The 22,247-nt window shown below is 36.9% G+C and overlaps 1 protein-coding gene across 1 annotated transcript; it reads right to left on the reverse strand.

Annotated features, from left to right (window-relative positions):
* Window positions 1-99: 99 nt before the first annotated feature.
* nup62l (nucleoporin 62 like) lies at window positions 100-21,732 on the reverse strand. The gene is made up of 13 exons (XM_067456898.1): window positions 21,615-21,732; window positions 19,552-19,860; window positions 15,666-15,901; window positions 10,553-10,624; window positions 10,335-10,442; window positions 8,561-8,665; window positions 8,338-8,446; window positions 7,559-7,703; window positions 6,080-6,129; window positions 4,078-4,212; window positions 3,874-3,985; window positions 3,726-3,792; window positions 100-282 (listed from the first exon to the last, which is right to left on the reverse strand). Exons 2-13 carry the CDS (start codon window positions 19,842-19,844, stop codon window positions 191-193), a joined length of 1,524 nt encoding a protein of 507 aa, XP_067312999.1. The 5' UTR covers window positions 19,845-19,860; window positions 21,615-21,732; the 3' UTR covers window positions 100-190.
* Window positions 21,733-22,247: the final 515 nt, after the last annotated feature.

Below are 22,247 nucleotides of genomic sequence, written 5' to 3' on the forward strand. Positions count from 1 at the left end.
AAAATACTTTCTCTATGATTGATCACTAAACAATATGGAAAAAATTATAATTTTGCAAATTGCAGTCTATATAAATACAAAGAAACTTATTAAAGGGAATCAGGTAAAAGAAATTATTTTATTTTGAAGCATATAACAAAAACAATAACATTCATTTACATCTGATTGAAAGTCATTTTATTATGCATGATCACTGGAAGTTCAAACGAAAGCTCTTCTCCTGTTCCTTGCTGCGGCTTTCACACAACTTTGAGACCTCCTCCACTCGCCTCTGGAGTAAAACTGCATGTAAAAGATACACGTTAAACATGCAAGGCAACATTTCATAATGAACTGAATGTATTTTTATTGTGTCTCAGGCTACGTTCAGACTGAAGGCAAATGTGGCCCAAATCCATTTTTTTGTTGTTGCTCATATGTGATGTTTTCATCAGCATGAACAGAACAAACCACATGAAATCGGATCTTGTTTATTCCGATTTGGGCGGCTTCCATATGTAGTGCAGATCAAGAAAAGTCTGCCCACTCAGCGACCATATTTGCAACACCTCCAAGACCAAGTCCTATCTTTGAATGGGGGAATCCTGGAGTCTCAAAAACTGCTTCCCGAACTCAAAATCTGCCACAAAAATGTTGTTTCTTATGTTCAAATAGCATTAAAAAGCTTTTTATTTTTAGGCTAAAGGCCGTTACATACTCTGCAAGAACAGAGAGAAAAATAAAAGTTCTCTCTCCCAGAACCTTGAGACAAAAATGACGTAGTTTTGATCTCACAGCCTTGGATTGGGAGTTCTCGCAGCTTGTTCATCGGAGCAGAAATGTTTTCTTGTGGGTGTCCGAGAACTATTGTGTGATTGGTCAGAAATGTAAAGTGGGCGGGGTTATTGCAGAGAAATAGAAATGTTCAGCACCTGCTTTTATCGTAAAGTATGGAATGTCCTGGCCAAAACTAATTTTGTTCTCGTTCTTGCTACCTCAAGAAAACAAACCCAATTTATTTACTCTTGTGGAGTATGTACCAAGTATCAAGTTTCTATGGGAACCAGAACTTCTGACACCAGCTGCAGTGACGCAATGACTTTACCAATCAGCGATTGGCTCTTTTCCTTTAGAAGGCGGGACTATTCCGCTATAGTGTGTGTTTCTTCCATTCATTAGTAATAGTCTTTGTCCTAAATCCGATACAGGCCAGATGTTTTGCAGTGTGACCCCAGTCTGGAGAGTCGCTCATGGGAGTCACTTCAGAGATTTTACATACCTGACGTTATCAAGACAGTAGTGTAGTCAGTGAAGGACAGTAATGTGTCTGAGCTCATAATTATTACAGTGACAAGCAAAGCACAAGGGCTCGTATTATCAATGCTTAAAAACTCAGTCGTCTTGGTTTTTTTTATAGTTCAGGACCATGATCTGTTCACACTGGATTCTGATGCTGGCCGCATATAAAACAACGTGAACAGCTATACAAAAAAATCTGATCTGAGCACTAAAAGGGTCAGATTAAAACATTTAGGGCGTTTTCACACCTGAAAGTCCGCACCAAGGTCTGAACCAAAGTTCATGTTTTGATACATTGTATCCATTTGGTTAGTTTTGGTTTGCTTTGACATTTCAGTTTTGCAAGCGCACTAAAGAACTTTACATGACGCACTGGTGTCCTGTCGTCATTATCTATGTGGGCTGCATCTTAACATTGATTGGTTTGTTAGCGGACGTGTCTGACGTCAGTGTGTTGTCAATTCAGCGGTTAACTTTGACGAGAATGAATGAACAGACGCATATCGTTGCCAATACTGTTAATATTATGGGATTACTATCTGCAGCACCAACTAAACTTGAGGAAAATTCACCACATGAAAGTCCTTGTTGAACATATCGGCGCCGACAGGAAAGGAGGAGAAGACAAGGCTACTTTTTTAGCCAAACAATGTATTTTGTTTTATGGTTATGTTAAAATATCATAATGTTATTTTAAAATTTCATCTAGGCTATATTGATTATAAAACGTTTACAGATGTGCAATATATGTCAAAAACATCGGGTCAGAAATTATATTGACCACTTCATTAAGTTTTGTTTTGTAGAAAGCTTTGTATAAATTGTATCTTAATTTTAATAATTGTTTTATCATTTGTCTGAATTTAATAAATAAGCTTTAATAAATAATATAACAGACAAACCGAGACAGAGCGTTCATTTGCGTTGCACATGAACTAGAGCGGTCCCATAAATAAACCGAAACACATAGGCTACTTGTCTCACAGACATGAGAAATATTCAAAAATAAATAGTCAAGCAAAGCACACTGTCCACGCGAGCCGACTGAGCGGTTCTGTTTAAAATGCTGTGCGCTCAATCACTGCATGTGCTGTGAGTTTAATCTGTGTTTTCACTAATCCTACCACCAGAACTTCCTGTAAATGGTCTGAAAGACCGAACTATTCAGAAAATGCTTTCACACAAGAAACGAACCGAACCTTTGTTCAGTTTGATCCGGACCGAGACTACCTCTTTTCGTCGGACCAATTTTGTCTGTTTGGTCTGGACCATTGTCCAAGGGAGGTTTCACACCTGTAATTTTGGTTCGTACCAAACTGAAAAGTCCGAAAATCCAGACCAAACAAGGTAGGTGTGTATAAGCACCCTTAATCTGAATCAGAATGATCTGGGTTTGGAAATGCCATATTTTGCTTACTTTTGTGCCGTTTTTTAAAAGCAAAATTGGATTGGATCACCCTGATCCTGATACATTCTTTTTCAGATGACTAAATCTGGATTACTAGTGCTCTATGAATATATGAATATGAATCTTCATATGAACATGAAATATGACAAGCTCACCCAAAAAACTTTGACTGGGTCATCTCTTAGGATTTTGCCAATGTAGTTTACAAGCAGTGATAAACACTTTAAATTAAATATTTTTTATATTTTGTTTAATATTTACAGTTGTTTGGTGCCAAAATCTATTTTTATTTTACACCTATTAAGCCTTTCAGTAGCCATGGATTAAAGTCATAAATTAGAAGTAGACATTACTATAGGCCAGTGTTTCTCAACCCTAGAGGCACACCAACAGGGCACATTTTGGATGTCTCCCTTATTTGACCCATCATTTCTGGTCTTGGAGTCTTTACTAACAAGCTGATGAGTTGAATCAGGTGTGTTTGATTAGAAAGAATTTAAAATGTGAAGTGTTGGTGTGCCTCCAGGAACAGGGTTGGGAAAAACTGGCCTACAGTAACGTCTACTTCTAATTTATGACTTTAATCCACGCTTTACTGATTGCGCCGCTGAAGACGTTGAATTGCGAGCATTTTAATGTTGTTTGGCACAGCCAGGCATTGTTAGGCTGAGCAAGTGCAAATAGCACTAGCCAACAAGGCACACTATTTGCACTTGGTGTAAATAGACACTCCGAAAATAAAAAGTGTGTGTGCATTACATGATGCTGTATTTTTTGATCAGTGTAATCCTGATTGTTTTTTCAGTGGTATCCCAATTTTACTAAAAAGTCAATGATTTGATCCAGATCAAAACCAAGATTGGATTTTGTAATCTAATCAGTCCTTTTTTTCTTTTGGACAACCCATTTTCAAGATATGATCAAATCTGATAGCCGAAATCCAATCAGATTACTTTTGAACAACTGGCTATGAGGCTTGCAGTGTGAACGTAGCCCAAAAGACTACATGAAAATGCTTTAAATCCAAAAAGATACCAACCAGAGTTTTGTTCTACCCACTGTAGGGAGTCCATATGTGCATTGAGGATTTTGCAGATCTGCTGAAGCTAAAAAACAACACCAGTCGCATTGATCACATGATAATTCATAAGCATTTCTGAATCAAATATGGAGCACACTTTGCATACCGGGTCAGTGGTGTCACCAGGACCGCTGGATGTGTTGAGGTGTTCAATAATCTCTTTCAGATCTTGGGACATTCTCTTGAGTTGGGCATCCACATTTTCTGCCAACTTGTACCTGGACAAAAGAGATCATTCATTTACACAGAACAAGCTGGAAACGTGAGCACCTCAGATGGCAGAGCGAGTCCTGACTCTTTCTGTTCTTACGTTCTTTCACGTTCTTCATCTGCATTCTGCATGTAAATGGTTCCGCTTTGCTCTTTCACAGACTCCTCTAACGGACCCAGAAGATCCTCCAGCTCTTTCTGCTGGGACAGGATGAAGTCCAGCTCCTGATCCAGCCTGTGGCACAAGCATAGAAATAGGAGTAACACAAAGTTCACATCAAACTGGCAAATGACAATATGAATGCTGTCTGATGATATATTAGACATGCAACTTTACGAGCACGACTTGTTACACGCTTGATTATATTTGCTATGATCAAATAATATAAGCCTTTTATATGCTTTCTTATTATGCTGTGCATTCATTAGGGTTTGGTACCATTCACATTTTAACCCAACGGCACCCTTTTTCAGTACTTCAGGGATGTTTGCATCAATAACTGTGTAAGGCTGGAAAAACTAGTAGATACCGAAATGTCTAAATGAGGAACGAGGACTCTCTGAGAAAATAAAGGAAATTAACATCTGAACTGTCCCTCACACACCACTGGAGACGGAAGTCTCACCTCAGTATCAGCTAATCTACATCTTTCCCTGTTGACCCCCTCTCCCCCAATTCCTTCCCTCTCTCATGCTGAGATCACTGAAAATACACCCAGAATCTCTATATTACAATGTCAATCCACACGATACAGTATTATATGTGTTTGATATCATTTGAAATGTCTCAGTGCGACTGGTACAAAGATCTCATCCCCACAGAAGTTAATCAAAAGATAATCAATGTTTTAAGAGTTTAGAGATATATTGACTTAGTATGGTGGGTGTGGCTTTCAGCCATTTGGCCTTTACATCAAAACAAGTCTTGATTAATGCGAATTTCCATTGTGAACTCGTGTTTACATTTGAAAGAGGTTGTACATTTGTTTCTGGGTATTTAAGGGAATGTTGCAAAGAGCTCAGGGCTTCACACTTTAAACAGGTCAGCCCGTAATGCTGGACGTCTTAAAGATAAGCCAGCATTATGTAATTTTCAGGAGTCAGGTATACATTTCATTCTTTACTTCTGAGTATTTGATGTTATATATGGATTACCTTTGAATTGACTATGTAATTGGCTTTATACATTTACCTGACTGTTAATAAATTGTTACACTTGCTCTGGAATTATTCAGGTTTGGTATAATTTCAACAAAGAGTTAAACGGAATAATTAAATGTGTACTTAAACTATTAAATATAAATGACCAAATAACCAAATGGCATTCTTACCTAAATTATAAAATATGATTAAATGGAGTCAGATAAAGAGAAATTTGAATAAAATCCCTTTGCCCCGCTGAAAAGACCGAACGCGCAGCGACCTTCACCCGCCGATCGTTAGCCTCCATTGGGACGATTTGGGCGGCCTTACAGCTGAAAAGAAACTAAGTAATTTATAGAAGTGTTATTGACATTATGCCAGAGCTGTTCCTGTCTGAGATGTTTGTTCACTGTAATATTTACCAGTAAATAGTAGGTTACTAGCTACTTAATTAACTGAATTCATAAAAACAACTATATTCATTTTAAATAAAATTTTCTATGAAAGAAATTCCCACAAATTCTGTGTTATGTATTTCTGGTAATAAAATAATACATAAAACATTCATTTAATTTATCTTTTAATGTAATTAAACTAACTTTTTGTCAAACAAAGTGCTGCACAACTAAGCTTTATACAGGAAAAATGAAAACATGGAAGAAAAAAAAATATTTATTACTTTAAAAAATAAAGTTTGATAATTTATTATTCTTACATTGAGATGCTACTATAGAACAGTAATATATTACAAATTATTTTGACAGGTTGATGTGAAGACCTGACTTTTGTTTATGATATGATGATAGTTTTTCTCAAATTAAACGGTAAAACGGTGCTCATGAAGTGACACTCAAAGCGGCTCTGGAGATGATATTCACTCCGAATATGAGACGACCAATGGAAGCGTATATATTTTCAATATACATACAACTCTTTTATTCAAGTAACACATTGATTACCTTCGCTGGTCCAGTTTCACTTTCTCCATATCTTTATGTAAAGAAGTTATCTAAAAGAAGAAAAGAAAAGAAAATTGACACGTCATTGGAAACCTGTTGCAATTAGGGTTGGGCAATATAGCCAAAAATACCATCACAATATTTTTCCCCATATAATAATGGGGAAGGAAATGCTTTTCACATATTTATTAGACCTTGAGAATGAATGTAAACTTGTTTGTTCACAATTAAACTCCACAGAGTAGCTATCTTTTAATTTAGGGACACATGAAATCCATTTTACTTTCCCCTACATTCTGTGTTTTCTATTTTGTGGGTGATTCTGTTTTTTTATAATTGAATACAAATGTATACAAGCTATAACAATTTAATTAAGGTTTTAAAAATGTAATCCAAACAATGTGAGTAAATCACTCGCATCGGCAACTAAATTTGACATTTTCGCATTTTTCATCATAAGCCATTAGCTAATACATTGTTAGATTTCACTGGCCAGTGTTTGAGTAAGACACCAAGTATAGAATAAGTTTGAGGAGGACAGTAGTGAAGTATCTTTATTTTCTACTCAAGAACATGTTTTCAAGTATATGTGTTTATCAGTGTTTTTCTTTGGAAAACTTTTACTTCACTACATTCCAAAGCATAATGTTGTACAATTTTACTGCACGTTTCATAAGATCTGTTTACCTTTAATGCTTAATTACATTAAAAATGTAATACTTTCTTACTTGTACTCAAGTAAAACTTCGAATTACTTTAATTTGAGTAAAAGAAAGAAATGATTAAATTATATTCAATATGAAACTTAGTGCAGAAAAAAGTATGACATTATATAACATGCGCTGAAATGTAGTGAAGCAAAAGTTTTTCAAAGACTGATTAAGTACAGATAGTTGAAAAATATACTTAAGGAGAGTAAAAATACTTCACTACTGTCTGCTTCGGAGTTTAGCAGATTGTCTTAAACACTGACTGAGTGCTTGAGAGTTTTGCTCTCCGTCAAGTGCTATTCAACTCAATGGATGAGCAGAGTATTTAACTTACTGTAAAATTTATCTGTGGGGTTAAATTATTTTGATTGCATGTGTGTTTATATTTTTATAAAGAGAGAAATAGAGAGTGATAGACAGAAAGAGAGAGAGAGCACGAGAGAGAGAGTGAACGTGAGAAAGAGATGGTGATTGAAAGCGAGAGAGCACAAGAGCAAGAAAGATAGAGCGAGAGAGAGAGTGAGAGAGATATAAAAAGAGATAAAGAGAGAAAGCGTGAGTGCGAAAGAGAGATGGAGAGCGAGAGAGTGCGAAAGAGAGAGAACTAGAAATATAGAGCGAGAGAGTGAAAGAGAGATGGAGAGCGAGAGATCCTTTCACGAGTTCAGAGGAGGCTCTGGTCTCTTTACTGGTCATGTTCTCATTTGTTGCTGTAACTGTGCCAGTGCAAAGATGGTGTATGCAGAGAAGCCAGAGTGCATTTCTCTACCTTCTCTCCGTTCTCCACCAGCATGCGGTCCCAGGCATTGACCTGAGTGGCCTGCTGAAGAAAGTGTCGTTCTTGGTCTTCCAGTTCTGAGCTCCACTTGTTAATCAAAGACTCCAGCTGAGCATATGACATCACTGGAGCAGTGCTGACAGAAGACAACACAAGAATTTCATTCTGCAACTTGACAGAAGGAAAAGCACACACACACACACACACACACACACACACACACACACACACACACACACACACACACACACACACACACACACACACAAGAAGCGGACAGTATTGGAGTATTTTTACTTTCTACTCAAGTAAATTTGTAAGTATATTTTAACTTTATTAGTGTTTTTACTTGGACAACTTTTACTTCATTACATTACAAAGTAGAATATATTATGTCATACTTTTTACTGCACTACATTTCATAAACAAAAATGGTTGTTTTCTTACGTTTAATCCTTAATTACATTTAAAATGTAGTACTAAGAAAACCAAAAATTGTATTTATGAAAAATTCAATATGAAATGTATTGACGTAAAAAGTACAATATTATGTTTTGGAAGGTTGTGAAGTAAAGGTTTTCCAAAGAAGAACACTGATAATGTACATATACTTGAAAAACAAAATTACTTGGAAAGTAAAAATACTTCAGTACTGTCCACCTGTTACACACACACACACACACACACGCACACGCACACGCACACGCACACGCACACGCACACGCACACGCACACGCACACGCACAATCAAGCGTCAAAAAGCTTTGTACCTGGTTGTGACGATGGCAGTCGAGGTGGCAGTGGTGGCGACTGGTGCAATAGATGCTGGAGTCTTCAGCCCAAGAGAAAAGCCGGTAGTAACTCCAGTGCTAGCAGCGACTACAAAAGACACATACAACAAAGGAAAATAGCCATAATGAGACCTCTATTAATAGTAGTGCTTTGGCCTCGGCGATTTGTTCATCGTGCATTAGTGTGTGTAAGTGAGCGCACCTGAGGTTACAGCCGGAGCCGCTCCCAGAGGCTTCAGGGACAGGCTTGTGGGAGCGATGGATGCGGAGGTCATCACTGGGGCCACAGAGGCCATCGACGTGCCCACTGAAGGAGCACACAAACACCCATGTGATCTCAAGATTCCTCTAGAACAATCCCAAATGATGCTAACAGAGCTCCCACACCTTCTGGCCAATGAGCTTACATTACCTTTCCAATTGTTTGTGAATAATGGATACGTTTTTAAAAATTAAAAATAAAAGAAATTGATAACACTTTACAATTACGTCTCATTTTTTAACATGAATAAAATCAAATAACATGAACTAACAATATCAATTAGAGCATTCATTAATCTTTGTTAAACAAATACTATTGTTTGTTTATGTTAGTTCACAGAGTCATGTTTATAGAAACACTGCAAAAAATGCTTTCAACTTACTAAGTATTTTTGTCTTGTTTCTAGTCAGATTTTCTAAAAAAATCTTTTTATTAAGAAACATTTACTAGACAAGTAAAAATTGTCTTGTTTTGGGAAAAATTACTCAAAATTAAGAGAGTTTTTGCTTAAAATAAGCAAAATAATCTGCCAGTGGGATAATCTTGTTTAATACTTGTCTAATAAATACTTATTGTTTTATGAATTTGTAGATGTTTGGACTAGAAACAAATAAAAAAAATACTAAGAAAAGCATTTTTATTTTGCAGTGCACAACTCTAGATGCATCAAATGTGTTATTAAATGTTATATTAACATTAACAAAGATTATCAAAGGCTGTAAAAGTATTGTTCATTGTTAGTTCATTACCCAGTGTGGTTAAATAATGTTAACAGATGTAACCTTAAACTGATTTAACTGATGTTTTAGATCTTACCATGGCATTTTTTTTTAAATGCCATGTCAGCAACAAGGCTATTTTCATGACGAAAACAGGATAAACATAATTCATACAAAAGACATTTCAGCTTAATACAAGATACATTCCGGTGGTACTTTTTTAAAACCATCAGTTAAACACATCTCTGAATAAAACCGTTGTGTATTTACACTAAAAACATTGAAGTCAAGTAACATGTGTTTAACAGTCATTGTAGTTTGGCATGATGGTGGTTCTTCTGTGTTAAATAAATAACCATGTGCATGTCTTGTATGACTTAATCGGCATCTGGTAAAAACAACTAGATTCTACCAAGAGTTATCTAACCATAAAAAGAAAAATTTAAGTAACACAAATAAAGAAAGTACATTAATAAAAACTAAACAAATTTGCATGACTTAAGACTATTGTTGTGTTTCTTTGTTAGTTAGTTCTAGGGTTTGCTTTAATTTTCTTTATTATTTGTATACAAATGTTCTGGCTTTATCAGAGTTGCAAAAAAGGTGAAAGTTTTATCTTGGACTTGGAGTGAATGTTTTATATTTTGCATTTTTGTGTTGTACAGTTGCAGTGAACATGGTGGGAAAATCTTTTTGATAGCAGGTTCTCTGAGAGATTTAGCAAAAACAGTTCTTGTTTTGCTTAGTAAGAGACAACTGAACAACACTTAAATTCAGAGTGGGAAATGTGATGCCACGCTGCAAAATGAAATCAAGCTTGCCTATGTTAGACTATATTCACTTTTAGCAGAAGCTTTTATCCAAAGTGACTCATCACAAGAACCAAAGTTACACGTTACACACACACACACACACACACACACTAAATAAAGCTTTGGTTGGAAATTGATTGAACTAGAAGTTTCTTTGTGACAAGAGGTGGAAGAGGAACTCACATGTGAATCCTGTGGCTGGTGTCGAGGCTATAGGATTCGCAAACAGAGAGGATGCTGGAGCCGTCATGGACTGACTTGATAGCACGGAGCTGGTGGGGGCTGGGGTGGCTAAACAACAACAAACAAACATGTTACACAACTATTTTTCTTTTGCCTTCTGTTTTCTAATATTAGAATAGCCACACTTATATTATATGCTATATTACTATATTACATGCCTGAAGTTTTAATTCCAAAGTTAATTGCAGCTGTCGGGGCTGTGGAGGCTGTAGAAGCGCCAAGAGTCAGACCTATAAAACAGCAGCACAACAAATCAATACATAGGCCTAAATATTTGTACATTTCCTTCATATGGACCAGTGTCAACAAGGACAAGTAATAAACTATGTTGAGGGTTGTACCCCGTGACATGGTCAAACTGCAAAAAGCCTTTTGTTCTTTTGCTTAGCCATTTAAGTCCAAGCCCAAATTGGTGTCCACATGGCAGGTTGTTAAATGATTTGTGCATAAGGGTGTTTTTAAATCGGGCATATTTACTGTGATTGGAGATCAAGCACAATCTTTCGCGGCGCACCCTGCAGCGTTGGTCTGGTTTCACACTCAACTTGATACTGTCGAACTCACGGTGCATGATAGAAAACAGTCCGCGTGTCTATATGTATATATTATATGTAATATATTTTTTAAATTATATAAAACCTTAAAGTTCTGTATAATTAAGGGCGTGGCCACTTTGAGAGACAGATGGATAGCCATTTGTCTGCTAGTCATCACTTCTGCCAAAGAATCTCTTCAGAATCCTATGGGTGATTCACAGACACTACGTCCATTTTTATTTTCAGTCTACGGTTAAATGTACTATAATGTGCAGCAGAGTTAACAACACTTGTGTTTACTCTATGTGCGTCGAAAAAAGGCAGATTTCTGCTTTGCAAACAGACTTATTTCAAGAGACAGCAGATTGCCATTCGTTACAATCACTACATGCGAATAAACTGCAGACTCACTCTCACTCGTATCCAAGATAGTGTTGTACAATATACCGGTACTAGAAAAGTATTGCGATACCCTGCTATTATAAACGGTACGATATGGACTTTTATTAGTACCGGTACTTTAAGGAGGACAGCGCTAATATGAGCTGTATTTCTTAATTTGCGTGGATGTGTGACAGCAGGTGTCAGGACGTGTGTGCAAAGCTCTGCTTCAGCCCTTCAATAAACATTAGAAGCAGAAGAGTTAAATATATACGCGCAACGCATGACAAAGAAAGCAACAGAAATATGCGCGCTTGAGAAGAAAAAGCGCAGCGCGGGACGTGCTCGCGCTACCGGACTCTGACCTGAAGCGCGCACACACGCCCCTTCAGACAACAAACATGCAATCGCAATTCAGTTATTTCGTGGATTATTATTTGGGTTTGAATGGTCAAAAATATGTAAAAATGCACGGTCTGGCGAGTATTCAGGTAAACACAGTCGGATATGTCTTTAGTGAACGTTTACAGCTGAGGTAATTAGATCCGTGCAGGTCTTAAGCCAGACCTAATATTCTGTGATTAATGTTAAGCAAACAATGAAAAATAGAAAACCACCACATGCTTGGCTAAATAACTAAAATATATTTATTAAGAATCAGTGTATATAGTTAAATAATAGAGTGTAGACAAAGTAAGCAGTTTTATATTTGATTATTTAATTTCTTTCTTGACTTGCTACTGTTAAATAGCCTAGATCTAATGTAGCTGAAAAATAAAGCACTGCTTTTGTCATATAGTTTGTCATTTGCATTTTTTGCTTATTTTTAAAAACAGATACAATTAAAAATCTATATTACAATTATAAGATTACATTTTTAAAAATATTAAATTACTTAAATCAATGTAAATAATACAGTCTCATTAGGTGGTTAGTCGGAAAAAAAAATCCAGTGAAAAAAGTATGCAATCAGGGGCTGTGCAGTCACGCCCGTTTCACACATACTCCGTCTGCGGTAGGGCTGGGCGATATGGAGCAAAAAATATATCTCGATATATTTTGCTATATCTCGATATACGATATATATCTCGATATCTTTACAGGAAAAATAACCCCCTAAAAACTACAGCAAAAACAAATATGCCAAATACCACAAAAACTTTTTTTTTTAAAATTGAAGTACAAAGAGGTAGTCAAGTGCTTTTGCAACATTTTAAAAAAAAAAATCCCTGATTACATAAATAATAATAATTTAACTGTAAAAGAAAATAAATAATATTGCCTTCTTTTCATTTATTTCATGCTTTCAAAAGATGAATCAAAGACTCCCTTTTTTACAGTTAAAGTAAACAGTAAGCATTTTGCAGAAAGATGGGGGCATGACTGAGATATAAATAAACAGATTTTGTCATAACACCATTTCCTGTTAAATTTGTATCAAAATTCAAACAGTGATGTTTGTCATGAGTTTGACAAAATTCAAACTCATCATGCGGATCATGTAGGCTACACATGAGCTGAATTTCACTTCTTTTCCAGTTACAGAACGAAATATGAATGTCAGAAGGTAGGCTATATGATAATATGATACAGTACAACTTACAGAAGAGCCCCGCGTGTCTCAGGACACCCGGGATGTCGCGTTTTTCCCTCTTGGTTAAAACGCGAATAGACCTATTCATCATAATCCCGTGATAAAGCTGACAAAATAATAATAGTAATGATATTGCAATACTTTTTAAATGTTTTCAAATGATATGCGACCATTTTGACATTTTAACCGAAAACTATGCGATCAGTTAGACACAGATCATAACTGGCATGATTGCGACCGCTTCTCGCACCAGTAGTGTCAATCACCTCAGACTGTGGGTGAAACGTGCGATTTGAACTATGATGAACATTAATATTTCTTTATGAATTTTATCAAGCAGTTGTGTTAGAAGGAAAACATGGTCTCTAAACTGAGTCCTGAACAACGTGCGCGCTTGTCAACATAACTAATCCTCACCTGGTTGTGGAAGCAGCCGTGTTCAATGAGACAACACGCGAGGGGAGGGGGAACAAAGCAAGAGGCGGGAGGCGCGCGAGGCTCCGCGAGCACAACACAGAGAAGGCAAACAAGCAAAGTGGCGGAATCAGAATTAAATATAAACAATATATCGATATATACGATATGTCCAAATCCATATCGAGCTGAAAAAATATCTCGATATATTTTAAATATCGAGATATCGCCCACCCCTAGTCTGCGGTGCGTATTTTTTTCGTACCCATGTTAACGGGTTACAGCTTTCAAACTGCACGCGGATGCGCGGTCCTGCAGCAGTGCGACGATCGTTTTCGTACGCAGTCTATTTTGTGACGCTGTTTTTGAATAGCCTATTGTAAGTTTCTAATTTAAAATGTTTGTGATTTTTGGCTATAACCTATGTTTAAATGTTTTGACTTGTGTGAGCTAAATCTAAAGTACTAGGCTATATAAATATGAATTTAATAAAATGTTGTTTAAATGAAGGCTAGTACGTTATCCTGACTTCTATGAAAGAGTAAACAAAGAGAATTGCAATTCTGACCAGCCATGTTCAGTAACAACTTTTGGATTTTAAATAAAAAATAATGAATAAATGCTGTTTGTGGTATGCAACAGCGGATCAGTTGCGGACTACAAACGCAGCATAGGCCTATGTGAAAGCACAACAGGGCGTACGGATCCTGTACCGCATACGCAACGCAACACGCACCGCGCACGCACTGCAGACGGAGTATGACATGACATCAAAGGAACGATTGGTCAACGAGACCTCGCGCCTCGCAGTATACCAAAGCGCACTTGTGGGAGGTGTCTGGCTGATGCTAATAATTATGTCAGGAAAAAGTCCAGGGATCATTTTGAAAAGTCGAAGGACGACCCAAAAGACTGTTTGCAAACTCTGCAGGCAAACATTTGCCTATCATGCGTCAACATTGAATATGTCTTATCATTTAAAACATGTAAGTAGTAATGTTTCCTTATAGTGTTTTTGTTTGCTATCTGTTAGGCTATATAAAAAAACTTTTATAACGGGTAGGCTATAAAAATAAATAAACACATATTTTTATTTATTCGTTTTTATAAAATGCAGAAGTTGTTTTTTAATTCTGTAAGAAAAATTAGTCTGATGTTTGCAACTTGTTGTTTCAGTTCAAGACTCATCCGTCGTCTTAATGGAAGTTTGCGGCTTTGCTCTGATATTTTTGATCTGTATTAGTGTTCTTTAAATTATTTGTTCTGCATTTTGTCTTAAATATAGTTGTTCTAAACAATTTAATCAAAGACTTAGAAGGCGGCCAACAAATCAACAGCCTTTTTTTTATACTAAGTTTTGGCGTTGTGCGATGTGCCATGTGCATTTATTAAATTTTTCGTTTTTGTTAATTTTCCTTTTGAACAAAAAAAGTACATAAATTTTCCACTGTATTTTTAGACCAAACAGCGTTTTAGCTACAGTACTTGTTTTGTACTAGGCCTAAGTTATAATACGTTTATTTAATTTATTTTAAAGAACGAATTTTATTTTATTTTATTCAAAACAGTTTTTTGTTTTTTTTGGACATGTAACTGTTACAGTTTGCATTTTTGATAATAAATTATTAAAATGCACAGGCAGTCTGATAGCTGTTTTTAATGTTATTTTTAGCCTATAACGTTCCGGCCACTGATTTTTGTGTCCGTAAGCGCTGTATACTTTAAACACTTTACTATTCTGTTTTAAGCACTTCATTTTTATTTTGAACGCGCTAATATCCTGCTTTAGCATTTTCTGTCATAAGGAAGTGTTAAACTTCAACTTGGACTTTCCTTGTATATAAGCAAGTTTTTATTATAATATCATAAATTAATGATTATTCGACTAATCGCTAAAATGCAGTGTTATAGTCGACTAGGAATATCTTTAGTCGGGGGCAGCCCTAGTTTTTTGTTCGTTTTTTACTGTGGTATTGATTTAGTATCGGTATCGAGGTATTTTAGTCTGGTATCCTATCGAAGTCATAATTTTGGTATCGTGACAACACTAATCCAAGATAAATCATCTACACTATCATGCCGTGCATGTGTTTTATTAAACTAAATACATCGTCTTCATTTAAGACGCAAGCGCATGCTAGTTGACTTCATGTGAGCACTCGAGTCCATGTTGCTTTCTCGTTCACTCAAGTCACGACATGTCCCCTGAGCAGGAAATAATGTCGTAGTGTCAGCTTTCAGGAGCATGGGGGAAAAATTAAAATCTCAAAGCTAACAGATATGGACTAAAACGAACAAAGCTCTTATTTTTAATTGGGTGCAGAGACATATGTAACTCTTTATGACCTGTGGGTGGAGGAGCCCCGAGTGAGAGCGCAGGGGTGGGCTGTGCTGGGGCAACTGAGGCTGCCTGAACTTTGGGCGTCCCAAAGCTGAATCCTCCCATTGGCTGCTGGGCCGCTGTAGTCTGAGTGGCCAGACCTCCGAGAGTGAAGCCCGTCCCGGCAGATGAAGCCCCCAGGGTCATACCTGTGGTCACAGGCTGAGGTGCTGCAGGTGTGCCGAGTTTTGGAAGGGAGGCGCTGGATGCAAAGACATGAACAGATATTAAATATATCAGCATTTTCCAGTCATACAATGTATATTTTCCGACTCTAAAATTCTGACTGGATGAGACACATCTAAAGTTATAATAAATAGCTCTGACTGTGCACCTGTTGAATGCTACATTAGGCGCTTACACACTAGATAGTGTTGGATAGATAAAGGTTTAGAAAGTGCCTTTGAAATCAAGCAAGATTACAGCAAATGTCTAAAAGCACAAATGACACCGCATGACTAAATTTCTTATTGATTACCTAGCCAACTGACCCTTCGCTAAGCCATCGAATAATTATAAATCGAACAGCTTATCAATAAATCTTGTGGAATAAACACAAGACATTAGCCTGAACACTTATATTGAGCGCGCCGGGCTACTGCTCACGCGTCGTGGGTCTAATCTACGCCTTGGACCAGGCACTAGCCAGAGATACTGACCTGAGCCATACATCAAAAACCACACAGTTACTAAAATACAGCCTTATAACAGAAAGTCACTCTCAAATAGGTATGCACCGATACCATTTTTCCAGAACCGATCCGATCCGATATTAAAAATGTTGAGTATCGGTCGATACCGATACTAAACCGATCCGATATCAATGCAGTTATGTCTTTGTAGAATTTCTAAGCCTTAGTGTGTAGAATTGAATAAATTAGGTTAGTGAATAATACAGCAGCAAAAGTTATAAAATCACGAGTGCACAATAATTGTATAAAATCTAAACATTTAGTTGGGAAAAAATAAAGGAAACCACAAAAGTTAATTAACTGTAGCTGTAAATCTGGTAAAATATGTTACACAAAATATATTCATGAAAAACAAGTAAATATATTTATAGAAATAGGGCCTATATACTAAGAAATTGCCTTTATTTTAAATGTATAGTGCATATTTTTAATGAGGCAGCAACATATAGATAGAGCAGAACAAGAAAGGCTATTAATAAGGCTTTCATAGCGCAACAGTAGCATAATACAGAGCGGCACAAAGCGCTTGTGCGCATCCCGTGCCCAGGATGATGCGCTTGAAGCAACACGGAGTCACATGCTCACGGCCACAGTCATAGACGCTCACAGCGTGCCGCGCTCCGTCCACATCGAGAAGTTTAAAACAAGATATAGACGCGTAGTATATCTATGCAGTATTCTTATAAGCCGTTTATTTTAACAGTTTAACATTTCAGTTACTGTGTGTGAAAAACAATATAATAACTAGTCCAGTGTTGTGATCTAACTGACACCCGGTAGAAAGTAACACGGTTTACAGCAATAAACGCCAGCAGATAGCCATTTTTTTTGAGAAACCATAACGTTAGAGCGTTATCTACAGATCAAGCATAATAACAGAAACAATAAATAATCTTGGAAAGTTTCATCGTGTTGTGTCGTAACCGAACGCGACAGTTTTAAGCTGAATGGAGAGTGACTGACAGCCGCAGTGGAGGGAAGCATTGACGTGAACTAATCTGTACTCGCATTAAACGATGGAATGGCTTCAGAACACTTATAATATAGGCTAGTGCACGAATCGTTGATGCTTTATAAGGTTTTTGTGCCTTTTGTGGGGCGCTGGGGCTTAACAATAACACAGAATATTATGCGCACAGTATCGAATTTGGATCGGTCCTGTCTGTCCGATACCCGATCCGGCAAATAATGGCAGATCGGAGCCGATGCCGATCCCGAGTATAGGAGCATCCCTACTCTCAAACATGATGGTTTTTATTCATTTTATAAACACAGCCACTGTCTGCAACAATCCTAATGATGGTCTTAATTTGCACAGAAACTATGATACAAAACTGATAAATAAAGCAAAGACAGTCCTTTTTATAGTCTATATACCGCATCATATGTAATAATTTGCATCAATCAGAAACCTCGTGTTTTTTCAGTTCATTGAAGCAAACGTAGGTGTTTTTGTTAATCCTGTCGACATTTAACGTTAGTGGTGAATGGGGCCTCACACACTGCTTGATTCACGCCTGGCATTTCTTACCTTGAGTTTTACCTTTGGGGAAGGAAAAAAATTACACCCTCCATCCAAACTTTTAGGATAGTATAAGATTTGCACAATCCATACTCAAAAGTTTGTATCGGCATGTTTCCCTCGCTTGAAAGACCTTCCGTGCCTAGTTACGGTTGCTAAGCCACGATTGGCCTGTGGCAGTTTCCAGGCATGGCTTAGCAAAGGGTCAATTATTCCTAATGCAGGGGCGGGAACCTATGGCTTGCAAGCCAGATCTGGCTCTTTGACAAATATCACATGGCTCGCAAGGTCTCTCACCCTTTACCAAAAATAATCGATAAAAAAAAGAGACACACCTCAACAGAGATCCGCTCTCTACAAAAAGGCATCCAATTACAATTTCCTTGTTGTACATCCTACCGAAGTAAATGAAACGTTTATGATGATAATATTCAAATTGTACCGGCTGCGTGTGTTCATGCGCTGTTCACGAGTGAGTGTCACTGGGATTCAAGCAGCTGTTTAAGGTAATGGCAAACCCATTTTTAGAACAGCAGCGAAAATGTAAAAGTAGGCTATCTAAACTTTAATATCCTTTGAAACTGAAATTGAAACTGGTGCTTTGCTCTGCAAAAAGAAATTTCCAAACATTTCACCCACTGGTAGGTTACTTTCGCTTTTGCCAGCCGGCCCTATCATAATCTGCGCAGATAACGTTATTAATAACAAAACATGAATGGATGAATGAGAAAGAAAAGAGTTATGTGCTTTATATTGAATAATATTAAATATTTATATTAAAAGTGCGATAAGTCGCGAAAGAGAACTGAATTCTATCGACAGGATGCTGCGCGCACGCTCCAACGCATCTTCGGTTGCACGTCTAAACGGCTAAATAAACACAGAAATATATCAAAATGCCAAGTCGAGTATTCACATAAACACAGTAGATGTAAGCACTGCGTTCTCTCTCTCTCTCTCTCTCTCTCTCTCTCTCTCTCTCTCTCTCTCTCTCTCTCTCTCTCTCTCTCTCTCTCTCTCTCTCAATATTGCAACTTATGTATAGTTTGCTGCATATTCGTTTGCTACTAGCCTACTGTTTATAGAACATTTTATTGGGGAAAAAACACGTTTTTTTAATAATAATATTATATTTTTTTACTGTGGCTCTTTTGAAAAAGCATTAACCAAAAATGAAAAATAATGGCTCTTTAGTCAAAAAAGGTTCCCGACCCCTGTCCTAATGTGTCAAGTTGCTACATAGACGACATTCAAGTTAATTATTGAGTGAAACGCTGCATGCATTTGAACGCTGATTAGGCTATGTATTATATAGGCTATAGTCAATTAAAGGCTCATTATTATGATTTATGGCTTATTAATATAAATTAATATAAATATAAAAACGATGCAGTTCTTCTACAGGAATTCTACTTTTTAACCATTTTGTTGTGAACAGATGGCTTTAACAAAACCATATACCCTCAATTAACAACATTGTAGCTCACAGCAGGTCAGTCTTTAAAAGTTAAACTAAGTCCCCTTTGGAGGAAATGAACTAGATTTTACTTCTGATACCTGGATGCACCACTCTCGTATTAAAGGGATAGTTTCACAAAAAAACAACAACGACACACTTCGCCCCAGCTAAAGACTCACCCAAAAGAGAAGCCTCCTCCACTTGTGTTGCTGCTCTGAGTCTGGGCACCGAAGCTGAATCCACCTTGTGTGCTTCCATTATTCTGTGTCGGCTGAGCGAGCAGTCCTGCGATCTGAGACTGAGGCGGGTTTCCAAAGCTCTGAGCCTGGGGTTGGCTGGTCCCAAAAGAGAATCCCCCTCCTGCAGGAGCGCTGGTCTGCAGGCCAAAGCCTGTGGTGGCGGCTGCAGCCGTGGTTTTGGGGGGTCCAAAGCTGAAGCCCCCAGTGCCCTGTTGTCCGAAGTTAAATGCCATAGTGCTGCAAAAGACCCTGTAAATGACAGCGGGAGGCGAAAAAAATGTTTAATATTGTTGGACAGCTTTAAGGGTTCTTGTTATTACATATGCTGGGATTAAAAGTCTCTGTTGCTGCAACGTATTTCCATCAATTTAACTGCAGAGTAGATTTATATGAGATCAATGAAAATTTTGGGCTTGGGACAAAAATGCAACCAAAATGAAATAAATATTATTGTGTTATTACTAAATATCTATTAGCCTCGCGTATTTAAGTAAAGTGACGGTTAATGGAATATGACGTAGCTTAAAAAGAGTTTCAGTCAGAATACATTTTTATGCTTTAATGCCACTATGTCCACTTGTTTCTTAGGATTGTATTCTAAATATATGATCTGTTGTATCTATTTTTCAACAATTTACTTTATTCAACAATTTCTTCTTGTCGGTCATTCTGCTACACTGTTAACGTAATAAATACAGTACAGCGCTTCCGACTTCGACATCAGAAAGACGGCTTTTCATTGGTTAGCTTCTGCTTCAGTGTCACATGTATGCGTCGTGGTGGTCATGTGAACAGCGTCGGCCAATGGAGAGCCAGCGTTGTGACATAGAACTCAAAAGGGCTGCACTAAATTTATTATGGTCAACAGCATCAGAGACTGACACAGACCAGAAGAGATTATTGAATACATTTGTTATTTTTTGGTGCACAAAAAATATCATCATGTCATAAAATTAAGGTTGAATCACTGGAGTCTCTTGGACTATTTTAACAATATCTTTCTGGGACTTGAAAGTGGTTATTGTGTTGCAGTCTATGTGGGATCAGAGAGCTCTTGGATTTCATCAAAAATATCTTTATTTGTGTTTTAAGATGAACAAAGTTCCTACAGGTTTGGAACGACATGAGGGTGAGTAATTAATGACAATCTTAATTTTTGGGTGGACTAATCCTTTTTTTAGTCTAACAAAAAGCTACATGTGAAATATCTTGCGATATATTACAGAGATGTTAACAAGCAGTAACAAGTAACAAGCTTATACTCAGGTTTAGTTTAGTTTTTTATTGTTTGTCGTTGTAACTAGTTTATAAAATCCCTTCAAAGAACAATTATTGCAAATTAGTTTTAGCTACAAGCACTGATACATGCTATTATCCCAGTTTTAGCAGTGTTTACTGTATCAGTCCCTATACAAATAAAACATTAAATGAAAATAACGTTGGTGGCTGAGTCTCAAAACCTACTTACCTAACGTTAGTAACGTTAACACTGTAACGTTATGTGTGCTAGTCAACTATTTACTCGTGTTTTTTTAGACTATGATGCCTAAAAATGTTATCTCTGTAGGCACTACACACCAAAATGCATCTAGATACGCAGCCTAAGATTACAACGATTTAAAAAAAGCTAACTTAGCTAAGTAACGTCAAGCCATTTACAAGGTTGAGACTACAATATCCACAAAAATGTATTTTAGCTTGACTAAGTTAGGCTTTGCGACTAACGTTAATGAATCATATTGTCTATGAAGGGAACTAACCTAACGTAATAAAGGGAAAGCCTAACGTAAGTTTCATATTCAAAGACAACATGATATTAAAATCAACTGATAACAAACTAAAGCGGTAGAAATAGCTGACAGTTCCTTTCATTAGGTTCACTAAACGCCTTCTTCTATACAATCACCTCACCCACGCTCTTACTTTAAAATAAGACATACTCACTAAATATAAGGTGGAATAAAACACTTCGTACTAGGGAATTTAATAAAATTAAAACTTACGTTCTGCGCACAGTACTTCGCTGCAACTCACGCGCGCAATATTCGTCACATCACACGCGCGACACCGCTCTGAGGACCCCTACGTCAACTGTCTGAAATACTGCCTGATCGAAATTACAGTTCTCAAACGACGCAAATTTACCCTACAGCAAACTACTAGAAATACAAAATGACCTACAAAATAAAAACGTGAACTCTTTTTATTTATTTAAGTATTTAGTTCAATTATGATTAAATTGACAAAAAGAGTATGTTGTTGTCGTTGTTGTTGTTTTTAAAAGTCTGTATTGCATTTGAATCAATTACACACAAGACTGAATGGATTCATACATTTAATAGACAATAATGACTGCTGGCATCAAAGATACTTAAGTAGCCTAAATATGTAAACTTTAACCTTAAAAGTGAGCATCATCTTCAGGGACTCCCTAGTAGGACTCCCTAAGGACCATAACAAATATTAATTATAATTTATTAAAACAATAATTTAATAATTAGAGGTGAATTTAGAATGACCATTGAAAAAACTTGGGAAATAAGTGTCCTAATCAACCTGAATTCACCCGTAATAGACCTATAATGTTATTTTATTTTATTTAGTCCAGAATGCTTCAAAGCACAAATATCCTAAAA

The sequence above is a fragment of the Pseudorasbora parva genome, chromosome 11, assembly GCF_024679245.1.
Source record: "Pseudorasbora parva isolate DD20220531a chromosome 11, ASM2467924v1, whole genome shotgun sequence".
NCBI lineage: Eukaryota > Metazoa > Chordata > Actinopteri > Cypriniformes > Gobionidae > Pseudorasbora > Pseudorasbora parva.